The sequence below is a fragment of the Amblyraja radiata genome, chromosome 9 (genome assembly GCF_010909765.2).
Source record: "Amblyraja radiata isolate CabotCenter1 chromosome 9, sAmbRad1.1.pri, whole genome shotgun sequence".
Classification (NCBI taxonomy): Eukaryota; Metazoa; Chordata; class Chondrichthyes; order Rajiformes; family Rajidae; genus Amblyraja; species Amblyraja radiata.
Window position 1 is genome coordinate 10262382 of NC_045964.1, and position 13247 is coordinate 10275628.

Below are 13247 nucleotides of genomic sequence, written 5' to 3' on the forward strand. Positions count from 1 at the left end.
CCTGCGATCCAAGGAATAAGAGTGCCAGCCTACTCAACCTCTCCCTATAGCTCAGACCCTCTGGTCCTGGCAACATCCTCGTAAACATCTGCCTGCAACATTGCTATCAATGGGAGATGTCAGTGGAGTCATTGTGTCCTCTGATCATTAAACCTTGCTGCACAACAGACAATGCTGAGCCTGCACACCGCAAACCCATTGAAGAACGAAGGGAAACTTTAAGGGACATGTTCAAAACCAGTGAGGGGATTGGAGCAGTTGGAGGGAGTAAAAATGCTTAGACTAGAAAATTATCAAAACTCAATTGCCAATCAATGGCAAAAGTGGAGAGGTGAGACTTAAAAAAAAAATGTTTAGAATGCACAAACGATGAGAGAAAATAGACGTTAAAATTGGTAGAGCAAGGAAGTGTTGTAAAGCTATGCCACACAGCCAGCACAGGGCACAATAGACAGGGTACCTTTCCTTTTTGTTTTAGTTTTGTTTTTAGTTTTAGAGATACAGCGTGGAAACAGGCCATTCGGCCCACCGAGTCCCCACCAACCAGTGATCCCCGCACATTAACACTATCTTACACACACTAGGGACAATTTACATTTATTCCAAGCCAATTAACCTACAAACCTGTTCGTCTTTGGAGTGTGGGAGGAAACCGAAGATCTTGGAGAAAACCCACACAGGTCAAGGGGAGAACGTACAAACTCCGTACAGACAGCACCCGTAGTCGGGATCGAACCCGGGTCTCTGGCGCTGTAAGGCAGCAGCTCTACCGCTGTCTCACCCTGTCCTGTGCTGATCTATCCCCGGAGAGGTTGCTGTGATTCACTAACAGAGTGAGCAATGTGAAAGCGCTTACCTTCGGCTTGGCCATGGCAAATACTAGCTTCTCTATAGTGGTCTTGGTCGGGCTTCCATCCTTGGGATTGCTGACGACAATCATAAAGTCATCACGATAGCCTCCAAAGGTCATGATGGACGGGTAGGAGTAATTTAGCACAAGATGCTGAGAGGAACATAAAGGAAACATCCTGTCAGAAATGTCCAGGTCCCCATGTACTGACTGCTCCTCATTCAAGTCTCCTCCATAACAATCCCTGACTTTCTCTTGTTTAGTGTAGTTTAGAGATACAGTGCGGAACCAGGCCCTTCGGCCCACTGACCGGCGATCCCCGCACATTGACATTATCCTACACCCACTGGGAACAATTTACATTTACCAAGCCAATTAAGCTACAAACCTGCACGTCTTTGGAGTGTGGGAGGAAACCAAAGTTCTCGGAGAAAACCCACCCAGGTCACGGGGAGAACGTTCAAACTCCATACAGACAGCACCCATAGTCGGCATTGAACCAGGGTGTCCGACGCTGCATTCTCTGTAAGGCAGCAACTCTACCCGCTACGCCACCGTGACTGCAGTTCATAACATGAGAACTTCAGAGTAGGCTTTGGATGGAAGGAGTGAGTAAGAGGAAGCTGGTGCTTCACACTCTTTACTGAACATGAGCACTTGCCCTGATTTGATTTCAATGAACCAGGTTCGGCCTGGGTCAGATTTGAACAGACCTGGCCTCAAGAGTCTACGAGAAAATAATAGACCAAAGATAGGGCAAGCTGGCTCTGGATAATAGTAATTCTGACAGGGAGTGAAACTGGAAGTTGATTTTTAGGAATCTGGAAGTAATATAAATCATAAGTTGGAGTAACTGTTACAGGATGATAGACTGCAGATGCTGGTTTAATCCGAAGATAGACAAAATGCTGGAGTAACTCAGCGGGACAGGCAGCATCTCTAGAGAGAAGGAATGGGTGACGTTTCGGGTCGAGACCCTCCTACAGACTCAGGAACGCTCTCTCCAGATCATATATGGATCACCTAGTCTACAAAGCACAGATGGGGAAAGTACAGGAAAGCTGGTTTGAACCAGAGTCTCCAGGGGAACATTGCATTGTACTAGTGTGTGGAGTACACTCTCCCACAGCCGGCATGCCAGAGGTTTGAGTAGTCCCGTCGTGGCCACATACCATTGTGCTGCACTCCAGGATGTTAATGCCATCTTCATTCACAGCTAACCACACGGGCTTCTCTTCAAGAGGCGAAGGCGCAACGGGCTGGAAGGGTGAAAAGCAGAACGGTGATCAGCTGGAGTCTCACATTCGCAGAGGGCCAGACAGCCTTGCCTGACCGAGTGGAGATGAATTATGTGAATCAATCCTGAGGAGCATTGTTTTATTGGTTTGTTAAGATAGTACCACGGAGCCCATCATGTGGATTGTACCAACAAGCGAGTTATCCCACAGGCCAGCCTTCAGACTTGAGAGGTACAGCACGGAAACAGGCCCTTCAACCCACCAAGTCCACCCGATCAGTGATCACCCCGTATACTAACCTATTTTACAATTTTACCGAAGCCAATTGACCGACAAACCTGTACGTCAATGGAGTGTGGGAGGAAATCTGAGCTCCCATAGAAAACACATGCGGTCACAAGGAGAACATACAAACTCCGTACAGACAGACCCATAGTCCGGATCCAACCGGGGTCTCTGACGCTGTCATTTCCCATTGTGCCGTCCAAGGGCCAGTGGAGAGGAGGGCTGGGGGAAGAAATTGGTTTCTGCTGGCATCTCTTTAGAGCAGAAAGTGGCAGGAAATTTGTTCACAGGAATTTCCATTGTGTCTGGTTCTGGTTGTCACATGACTTGTGCGGCAATGGGAAAGAATCGATAATGATGACCAATGGTGTTAACATCAATATTATTCCAATAAAGCTATTGCCACTACTTGAGCAGATTCATTACTTCAGCAGTCTGATAGAGAAGATATGGACCACCATGAACAATACTGGCGAGGTTTCTCATTTGGAGATGGCGTTATTCCAGGTATTGTACCAGAGGGAAGAAATTATGGTGTTGAGAGACATACTGAATCAACACCAGTGTCGAGGGATGTCCACAGAAAGTAGAAGCTGGAAATTGAAGATAGACACAAAAAGCTGGAGCAACTCAGCGGGTCAGACAGCATCTCTGGAGAGAAGGAATGGGTGACATTTCGGGTCGAGACCCTTCTTCAGACGGGATTGATTTACCCAGTGGGTGTTTTAGGAAGGCACAGTAATGCAGGTGCCTTCCCTGCAGCACCAGCGGCCCGGGTTCAATCATAACCACGGGTGCTGTCTGTGTGGAGTTTGCATGAACTGTCTGTGGGTTTCTCCCTTGTGCTTGAGTTTCTTCCCACATTCTACAGATTTGGAAGGTTAAATCACTGTAAATTGCCCCAGGTGAGTGGGAGAATCTGGGGAGCGTTGCCGGGAATGATTGAAGAATGAAATGAGATTAGAGTAGAACAAGTTGATAGTGACCACAGACCCAGTGACTCGATGCCTCTGGTTTTTACGATCTTGAATTGACTGCCTGAAAATGAATTGGAAAACTCTTTATATTTTTCTTTCTCATATCTCCTTAATGCACAGAAGTGCAGCTGTCAGAGGTTATTTGGAGAAGGCAGTAGATTTGATGGGCCGAATGGCCTAATTCTACTCCTATCACATAACCTATGTAGGCCATTTGTTTGATTGAATCTATGTTGGCTGTCAGGGAATTAAACCCCAATACCCCACTTTAGTCTATTCCGTCTCACGTTCTTATGAAACCCCTCCAATGTCCTTGCTACTCACCCACACCAGGGCAACTGACAACAGCAATCACCAGCCCACACACCTCTAGACTTTAGAGATACAGCGCGGAAACACTGGGTCCGTGCCGACCAGCGATCCCCGCACACGAACACTATCCTACACACACGAGGGACAATTTACAATTTTGTTACCGAGTCCAATTAACCTCCAAACCTGTAGGTCTTTGGAGTGTGGGAGGAAACCGGAGCACCTGGAGAAAACCCACGAGATCACAGGGAGAATGTAAAACTCCGTACAGACAGCACCCATAGTCAGGATCGAACATGGGTCTCTGGTGCTGTGAGGCTGTGACTCCACCGCTGGGCCACCCTATCTCATGGGTCTCTGGATGTGGGAGGAAAGCAGAGGACCCCAAAGGAAATGGGAAACCCAGAGGTTCACAAGGAGAACGTGCAACCTCCACACAGGTAATCGGGGGGGGGGGGGGGGGGGGGGGGGGTCAGGATTGAACTCCCCTTTCTTGCTGGACATATACAGGAAGAGATGTATCAACAGAGCCATCTCCATCATCAAAGACCCCTACCACCCATCGCATCACATATTCTCCATCCTGCCATCTGGGAAGAGGTACAGGAGCATTAGCTGCAAAACCAGCAGGATGCTCCTCAGCTTCTTCCCGCAGGCTATAAGACTGTTAAACGGACTTTGCCCCCTGCCAAAGTATCGCGCACCAACCACCAACCTGGACAGAGCCACTGTCGTGCCGCTGCCTATCGGAACGCCTGTTGATGTTTAGTTGAGAGTAGTGTTAAACTTGTTCATGATATATGTATTTTTATTTCTATTTATTTTTTACTGCACACTGAATGGACACTGGTTTGAGTAACGTTTTTTTGTTTTCTCTGGGTATGTGAGTACTCAGGAAAATAACAATAAAGATATACAATACAATACAAACCCAGGTCTCTGGAACAGTTAGGCAGCAGGACTATTAATTTCACTACTGTTCTGGTTTTGAAAAAGGAAAATAAATTCAGACTACGAGGGAAAAATGCAGGGAAGAAGACTAATCGGGACCCTGTTAGTGCATGTTGGGTGGAATTATGGCATGCCGCAATGCCAACACCATTCTGCTACTTATAGAAATGAGATAAATCAGTTCATTGAGTGCACTTGGGAGGTCATGGCACCCTTGTGACTAGTAGTTGAACAAGGGGCCAGGGTCAGCGCAGGGCATTCTGATGGCTTTCATGCTGATTCCAGACACACAGTTGACTTGGGCCAAAGGGCACACACAGAAATAGCGTGTCTGGGAGAAAAGGCAGAGTAATTAACTCACATGAGCTTAATCTGCTTTCAGGCCAAGCAGTTAAAGGGGGCCAAGCTGGCCATCCGCGAGTCACGGAGCCAGGAGGAAGGGGGCTCTCCCCGAGCCCGATGCTTGCCCCTTTACCGGGGTTACGACCGTGCCCGGGTGGTTTTGGAGAGGGACATAGTTGTATCGTAGTTATTTAGTATATTTGTAAGGATTGTAACATTGTCTCTGTACTGTACACGGACAATGACAATTAAAGTTGAATCTGAATCTGAATCTGAATAGTGGTTTGAGAATTTAGTGTATGGATAATTTGGTGATTTTCTACTATGCTGGTGGGTGTGTCACCAAGGTTTTGTTTTGTATTCGTGATCGTAATTAAATAAATTATTTTTGATTAAAAAAAAAAAAGAGTTAAAGGGAATAAACAGTGAACCTTTAAGACTAGGTAAAAAACTCATTCTCTGAATTATATTTGCAAACTGGGTGCAATGATCCAAATCCAGCTTTCTATTTAAAATGAGCAGAATGTTCCTTTTATGTTGTAAAATGTGTCAAGTCATGTCACAGGAACTTGAGCAAAGAAGGTACACACTCAAATGTAGCTGGGATCAATAAAGTTCTATTGTATCGTGTCGTATGGTATCGTACACTTTAGGCGCAGCAGTGCTGGGTCATTCAGCCCCGGATCCTGCCCCACTATTTAACAAGGTCATACTCAACTCTGTTTCCCGTTAACCCTGTCACCTTTCACCACTTTGCTTTTCAAGATTCTACCTCTGCTGTAAAAATATCAAAGACATTGCCACCATCTACCTTTGAGGAAGAATTCTACAGTCAACACCGCCTGAGAGAAAATTATCAACTCATCTTGTTCTAAAGATAGCAGTTCTAAAGATAGCAGAGTCAGGGGATATGGTGAGAAGGCAGGAACGGGGTACTGATTGTGGATGATAATGATAGATAAATACTTTATTAATCCCCTTATTCAGGGGAAATTCTGATGTCCATGCAGCACACTAATAAAAAAAATACAACACAGTATTCATAAAAGAATTCAACACCAAAACATCAGCCATGATCACAGTGAATGGCGGTGCTGGCTCAAATGGTCTACTCCTGCACCTATTGTCTATTGTCTACCAGCAAGCCGTGGTTGTAGATTCTCCCAGAAGAGGATCTCTGCCTCCATGACCCTAGAGATTTAATGTCTAATGCAGCCACCCTCTCACTCTTCTAATCTCCAGCGGATACAAGCCTAGCTTGACCAGGCTTTCCCCATAAAATAACCTGCCCATTCCTGTAGTCAGTGTAGTTATGTCAACAAATGGACATGAAGAAATGTTGAGACAGATGGTCGAAAGGTTAGGTTTACTGCTGACTATAAAATGCCCCTGGTCTTGGTGGGTGGCAAGAGAAATGGGGGAGCTGATGGACATGCGAGAGGATACGTTTCAGGGGAATAAGGAAGGGAATGGGATTGATGTCGCCGCATTAAGTTCAGGCATGGGCTTGATGGGCGGAATGGCCTCTTTCACTATCGCAAGGAAATTCAGAAAAGCACGGCTAAAAATTGTGTTTTGTAAGTTGTCGATAGTTTTATCGGAGGGCATTCCGTAGCTCAGGGCAAAATACTTGAAGCATTGTGGACAGATGTGGTTAAACCGAATGATGTGTTGGGGCAGGAGGAGCAGAGGCAGCTGAATGGTGTACAATGTATATATTACTGACACAGGAATGGGCAAGACTAGGGACAGTTTGAGAGCAGGATAAACCAGAGGCCCTGGTGGACGGGAAGCCTCTGTAGGTTGATGGGCCGAGCATTCAGGTTGATGAGACGATTTGTATACAGAGATTGGGAGATGTCTTGGAGGAAGCAAATGCTTTGAAAGCTGGGTTGTTGAGCATGGTTTCAGGGGTGCTGGAGGCCTGGTGTGATGGTGATGAACATGAGCCCCTCTGTCCACGGCACCAATTTCACCTTACCTTGGCAGCGAAGAGTTTCGCTCCAAAGAGCGGCCACTTCCGCCCCACGGTCAGGTAGATGCGCACGCAGTCGGCACCGCTGCAGCCCCCCAGTAACATCCACTTGGTCGCCAGTCTGTCAGACAGCCGCCTTTTCAGAAAGAGACGAGCAACAGTTTAAAGGAAACCCGCGTGGCAGTGAGTTAGATTATTCAGCTGAGGATTCACACACACGCGCGCGCACACAAACGCACATCCTGTTGAGAGACAGCCCTCCAAAGTAGGCAATCCTGACTGGTACCCAGCCTCTTGTTAGACATCTTGGCCTCCACTCCATTAACAAGGTACCGTAGCATAGTGGTTAAGTTATTGGCTTAGGAACCAGAGTTCTGGACCACCAATTAGGAAACACAAGTTCAAACCCACACCATAACAGTTGAAGTAATCCGGATTTGAAACTAATCTTTGTAATGTTGACTGGGAATTTAGGAGAATGTGGTAAATACATATATGGGAGGCACACTGGTGCAGCTGGTGGAATTGTTGCCTCACAGCTCCAGTGACCAGGGTTTCATCTTGGTCTTGGGTACCAAGTGGCATAGACTATTTTATAAATGGGGTGAGAATCCAGAAATCGGAGGTGCAAAGGGACTTCAGAGTGCTGGTGCAGGATTCTCAAAACATTAATCGAATCGGTAGTAAAGAAAGCAAACTCAATGCAGCATTTATTTCAAGAGGACCTGTATATAAAAACAGAGATGTAATGTTGGAGGCCCCCAATAAGGCGCTGGTTTGGCAGCATATGGAATATTGTGTGCAATTTTGGGCACCATATCTGAGGAAGGATGTGCTGGCTCTGGAGAGGGTCCAGAGGAGGTTTTACAAGAATGATCCCAGGAATGAGTAGGTTAACATATGATGAGCGTTTGTTAGCTGGGCCTGTACTCACTGGAGTTTTGAAGAATGAGGGGGGACCTCATTGAAACATACAGAATAGTGAAAGGCTTGTATAGAGTGGATGTGGAGAGAATGTTTCCATTAGTGGGAGCGTGTAGGACTAGAGGTCATAGCCTCAGAATTAAAGGACGTTCTTTTAGGAAGGAGATGAGGAGAAATTACTTTATTCAGAGGGTGGGAATCTGTGGAACTCTTTGCCACAGAAGGCTGTGGAGGCCAAGTCAATGGATATTTTTAAGGCAGAGAAGGGAAAGGACAGCAGATGTTGGATTAAATCAAAGTAACTCAGCGGGACAGGCTGGAGAGAAGGATTGGGTGACATTCTCGGGTGAGAAGGATTACGCCCCAGCGGTATGAACATTGACTTCTCTAACTTCAAGTAGCCCTTGCTTACCCTCTCTCTCCATCACCTCCCCCTTCCCAGTTCTCTGACCAGTCTTACGGCCCCAACTACATTTTATCTCAGTACCGCCCACTCCCGACAGCAGTCTGAAAAGGGGTCTTGACCCAAAACGTCACCCATTCCATCTCTCCAGAGATACTGCCTGTCCCGATGAGTTTCTCCAGCATTTTGTGTCTGTCTTCAGTCTGAACTACATACACTTGCGAGCATTGTTCTTGTCTTTGTTTTTTAAAATAAAATCAACAGATTTTTTTGCACTTTATTACAGTGTTTACAGAGTGCTATTTTGTTACACATCTGTTAGGCTGCTGCAAGAAAGAATGTAATTGTTCCATTTCAGTACATATGACAAAAAAAACTCTCCTCAATCCCCCCCCCCCACCTCAGTCTTAAAGGCTCCAAATGTCTCCTCCATCCAAACCTGCTTGAGCCAAAGGCCCTGAGGCACCGCTGAAAACTACTTTCTGATCACTAATTCTGTTCAATAAAGGCACTGAGCCCACTGTTGTGGGGAAAGGACATCCCTAGAGAGGAATGAGAAGGAGAGGTGAGGCTTACTTGAGCTGCTCGGGGGTGCAGGCTTGTCTGTAGTGCTTGGGGTAGAATTTCTCCAGAACCTGCTGCAGAAACTGTTGCATCTTGGACTGGGAGCTTCCCCCGGGGCTGGAAGGGGCCGGGCGGGCCAGATCCCCGTACTCCACCTGGACAAACCAATCATCACGTTACCAAATGCCAGGCATTGTTCGTACACCCGCCACCACCTCCTCCGGCAGCATTGTTGCAGCAACACGGGGAGGTCTTTTGTTGCAGCAACACCAGGTGCATTTGCAGCTGCACCAAGGGCGCACATGCAGCTACACCAAGGATGCACACTTGCAGCAACGCCGGGGTGCCGCATTGTTGTAGCAACATGGGGAGGGCTGTTGTTGCAGGGCGCGCATATGCAGCTGCACCAGGGGTGCACACGCAGCTGCATCAGGGATGCACACTTGCTGCTACATGAGGGGCACACACTTGCAGCGACACAGGGGGACGCACACATGCAGCCAAATGAGTGGGAACACGCTTGCAGCTACACCAAGGGGTGCACATATAGCAAGAACAGGGGGAGCACCATTGCAACAACACCAGGGATGCACACATGCAGCAACACCAGGGAGCACCCTTGCAGCAACTTCAGAGATGATCATTGTGGAGATGCACTATTACGGTGATACCAGAATCACACCACTAGAACACGGAACAGTACAGCACAGGAACAGGCCCTTTGACCCACCATACTTATGCTGAACATGATGCCCATCTAATTTGTCTGTACATGATCCACATCCCTCTATTCCCTACACTTCCATGTGCCCATCTAAAATCCACTTAAACACCACTATCGTATCTGCCTCCACCACCACCCTTGGCAATGCGTTCCAGGTCCCTGTGTAAACAAACTTGCCCCTCACATCTCCATTAAACTTTAGTAGGCATGTTTAGTAGGCATGTTACAAAACTTACCTTCAGCGGCGCTGCAGTTCTGTGTCACTGCCCGTGCGCGCGATTTTGGCGCTTTTGGATTACATATAAACTTGCTTCTTAGGATCAAAATTTCACGTTGCAAAAATGTGATTTGGGCCAAATATGAACCGGCAGTGTTTTTCCTGCCGATATGGGGTTTAAATTCACCGCAAACCGCAATGTTTCAATCGAACGCGTTCCACAAAAACCCACTCGCAAGATGATTAAAATGCCCATTAATTTACGGGAATGAAACACTAAATTCCTTCCATTTGGCCTATAAATTCATGACAATGAGATTTAAAAATCATGTTATATTGTGAATTCTTGTGTGAATGTTATTTGGACACAGGCTATTTAAAAATGTTAACCTTTTCTTAAGAAATGGATAGATGTTTAGATCTTGTAATTGAATTTTGTAATTAGCTACAATTAAGTAACTAACTAATTATATGCTTTAATTTCAGGTCATCCAAGTAAGATTGTTTCATATTTGTTTCAGAATGCTTCAATCTACAATAATCTTCAGTTCTCTTAATTTTTAAGAAAGTTATGGGCTTTTGACTCCTCGATCACAGCTTTTGAGTTAAGTCAATGGAAAAGCAATAGGGAACAAGATGCTAATTTCAGTATGAAAATGGCCATAACTTTTTTAATACTGAAGATATGAAAGTGAATTAGGTGTCAAATTAAACTTCTTTTTATGCTTTATCTGATGGGATAAATTGCAGACTTGATTATTAAAATCTCAAAATTTTGTAACATTGCTAACTTTAGTCCTCTCATCTTATAACAATGCCCTCTAGTGTTGGACATTTCCACCCTGGGAAAAAGGTTGACTCTCTACCCTTATCAATGCCTCTCATAATTGTATATACTTTTATCAACTTCTGACGTTCCCGAGAAAACAATTCCTAGTCTACCAACTTCTTCCAGTAGGTGCAACCCTCTAATCCATGCTGCACGCTGGTAAACCACCACTGCACCTTCTCCAAAGCCTCCACATCTGTACTGTATTGAGGTGACCAGAACTGCACACAATACTCCACGTGGCATAACCAAGTCCTACAGAGCTGCATCATGACTTCCTGATTCTTATATTCTTATATTGGCAATGAAGGCAAGTATACTACACCACTATCTACCACCCTATCTGTTTGTGCTGCCACCCTTATGAACTTGGACTCCAGGATCACTCTGCATATCGATGCTGTTAAGGGACTTGCCATTAACTGTATTCCCCTCTCCTGTCATTCAACCTCCCAAAGTGCAATACCTTGCACCTGCTTGGGTTCAGCTCCATGTGCCAAGTGGGAAGGGCGGGGGGCGGGGAGAGGGGGCAAGGGAATAGGGAGGGGTGAGGGGGGGAGGCAGGAGGAGAGGCGGGGGTGCGGTGGGGGGAGAGAGGTGGGGGGGGAAGGAGAGGTGGGGGGGGGGGGGAGAGGTGGGGGGGGAGAGAGGTGGGGGGGGGGGAGAGGGGGGGGGGGGGGAGAGGGGGGGGGGAGAGAGAGAGGGGGGGGGGGGGGGGGGAGGGGGGAGGGAGGGGAGGGGGAGGGGGGGGGGAAGGGGGGGGGGAGGGAGAGGGGGGGGAGAGAGGGGGGGGGGAGAGGGGGGGGGGGAGGGGGGGGGGGGAGGAGAGGAGGGGGGGGGGGAGGAGGGGAGGGGGGGGGGGGAGAGGGGGGGGGAGAGGGGAGGGGGAGGGGGGGGGGGGGGGAGGGAGAGAGGGGGGGGGGAGGAGGGGGGGGGGAGGGAGGAGGGGGGGAGGAGAGGGGGGGGAGGGAGGGAGGGGGGGGGGAGGGAGATGTGGGGGGAGGGGGGGGTGAGGCGGAGGGAGCAGGCGGGGGAGAGGAGGGGGGAGGGGAGGGGAGGGGAGGGGGGGGGGGGGGGGGGGGGGGGGGGGGGGGGAGGGGGGGGGGGGGGGGAGGAGAGGGGGGGGGGGGGGGGAGAGGGGGGGGGGGGAGGTGGGAGGGGGGGGGGAGAGGGGGGGGTGAGGGGGGGGAGAGGGGTGGGGAGAGGTGGGGGGTGAGGGGGGGGGAGAGAGGTGGGGGGCAGAGGTTGGGGGTGAGGTGGGAGGCTGAGGAAGAGGGGGTAGAGGGGGGAGCAGAGGGAGAGGGGGGGAGGCAGAGGGGGGTTGGCAGGAGGAGGGAGAGAGAGAGAGGGGGGTGGGAGGGGCAGGAAGAGGGGGAGAGAGGGGGCAGATAGGGGGAGAGGGGGGTTGGCAGGAAGAGGGGGAGAGAGGGGGGGAGGGAGGGAAGGCAGGGGGAGAGGTGCAGGGGGAGAGGGGGGAAGGAGGCAGGCAAGACATTGAAGGATACAGGTCTAGTACATGCAACAGGATTAGTATTTAATTAGTGCAGTGTTTGAATCCATTGAAGTGTATGCAAACCCCGTGGCCCTTTAAATACATGGTGTGTATTGCTGCTTCCCGGAGCTTGTCGCATTAGCCCTCACTAACCTGTGCCATTAACGCAGTCACCTCCAAGGCCAGGTCCTTACTGACGGGGAATCGGCCATTCACCACCTCGTCATTGACCTGGTGAGTCAGCAGGAGGCGCTCCCGCTCTGTTTCTCCCTTTGCCTGGGCTCTGAAATACATCCTGTGCAGAACAAGAGAGAGTTAGTGCGCTCAGCGCAAAACACAGGCCACACACACAACACACAGGCAGTCCAGGAAGGCAGAGATCAGAGCAAGCCCTGGTGCCTCTAATTAAAAATACCATCCGCAGCATGTGAATGTTTCTACCCTGGCCAGCAGGTATAATCACCCTCAACTCCCCGAGAAGATCCGCAAAGATGTCTCCTCAAGTCACTGTAGTCCACGCACAGAAGGCCGAGCCGTGCTGCAGTTAACTCAATGCTTCTTCTCCAGCCACTATTGCCAAGTTGCCATCGCACATATAGAGCAGACCACAAATTGCTGGAGAAACTCAAAAGGTCAGGCAGCATCGGTGGAGGGAAATGGCCAGACAATGTTTCAGGTCAGGACCTTTCTTCAGAGCTGAGACATTGTCAGTCCATTTCCCTCCACGGATGCTGCCTGACACACTGAGTTCCTCCAGCCCTTTTTTTAACTCACAATGTCAGTATCTGCACTTTCTTGTGTCTACCGTGGGCAGGGTGGGGACCCGATGAAGTCTTCAGAAGAAAATCGTCAGAAGAAGGGTCCCGGTCTGAAAGGTCACCCATCCTTTCTCTACACAGATGCAGCCAGACCCGCTGAGTGACTCCAGCACATTGTGTCTGTCTTTTGGTATACGCCAGCATTTCTACCAGCAGGTGTTTATAGCGTCGCCCTTACTGTGAATAGCGTTTTATATATAAATAGTAAGATTAAACGAGAACTTACCAGTTTGAAGTTTGATCTGTATTTTACGAGGAGTTACGATGAGGGATTACGTGAAGAGCCCGCTCAGCACGCATGCGCGGCATACTTCAAAGCAGCGGTGTGGAATCACAGATAGACACA

General features: G+C 48.7%; 1 protein-coding gene across 1 annotated transcript in view; it reads right to left on the reverse strand.

Annotated features, from left to right (window-relative positions):
* Nucleotides 1-13247, reverse strand: part of plekhh1 (pleckstrin homology, MyTH4 and FERM domain containing H1) — a 132507-nt gene that overhangs the window by 4496 nt on the left and 114764 nt on the right. The window contains exons 24-28 of the mRNA XM_033026652.1: nucleotides 12237-12378; nucleotides 8834-8976; nucleotides 6937-7066; nucleotides 2023-2109; nucleotides 857-1003 (exon numbers count right to left, since the gene is read on the reverse strand). Of these exons, the coding sequence (XP_032882543.1) occupies nucleotides 857-1003; nucleotides 2023-2109; nucleotides 6937-7066; nucleotides 8834-8976; nucleotides 12237-12378 (649 nt within the window). The remainder of the gene's footprint in view (nucleotides 1-856; nucleotides 1004-2022; nucleotides 2110-6936; nucleotides 7067-8833; nucleotides 8977-12236; nucleotides 12379-13247) is intronic.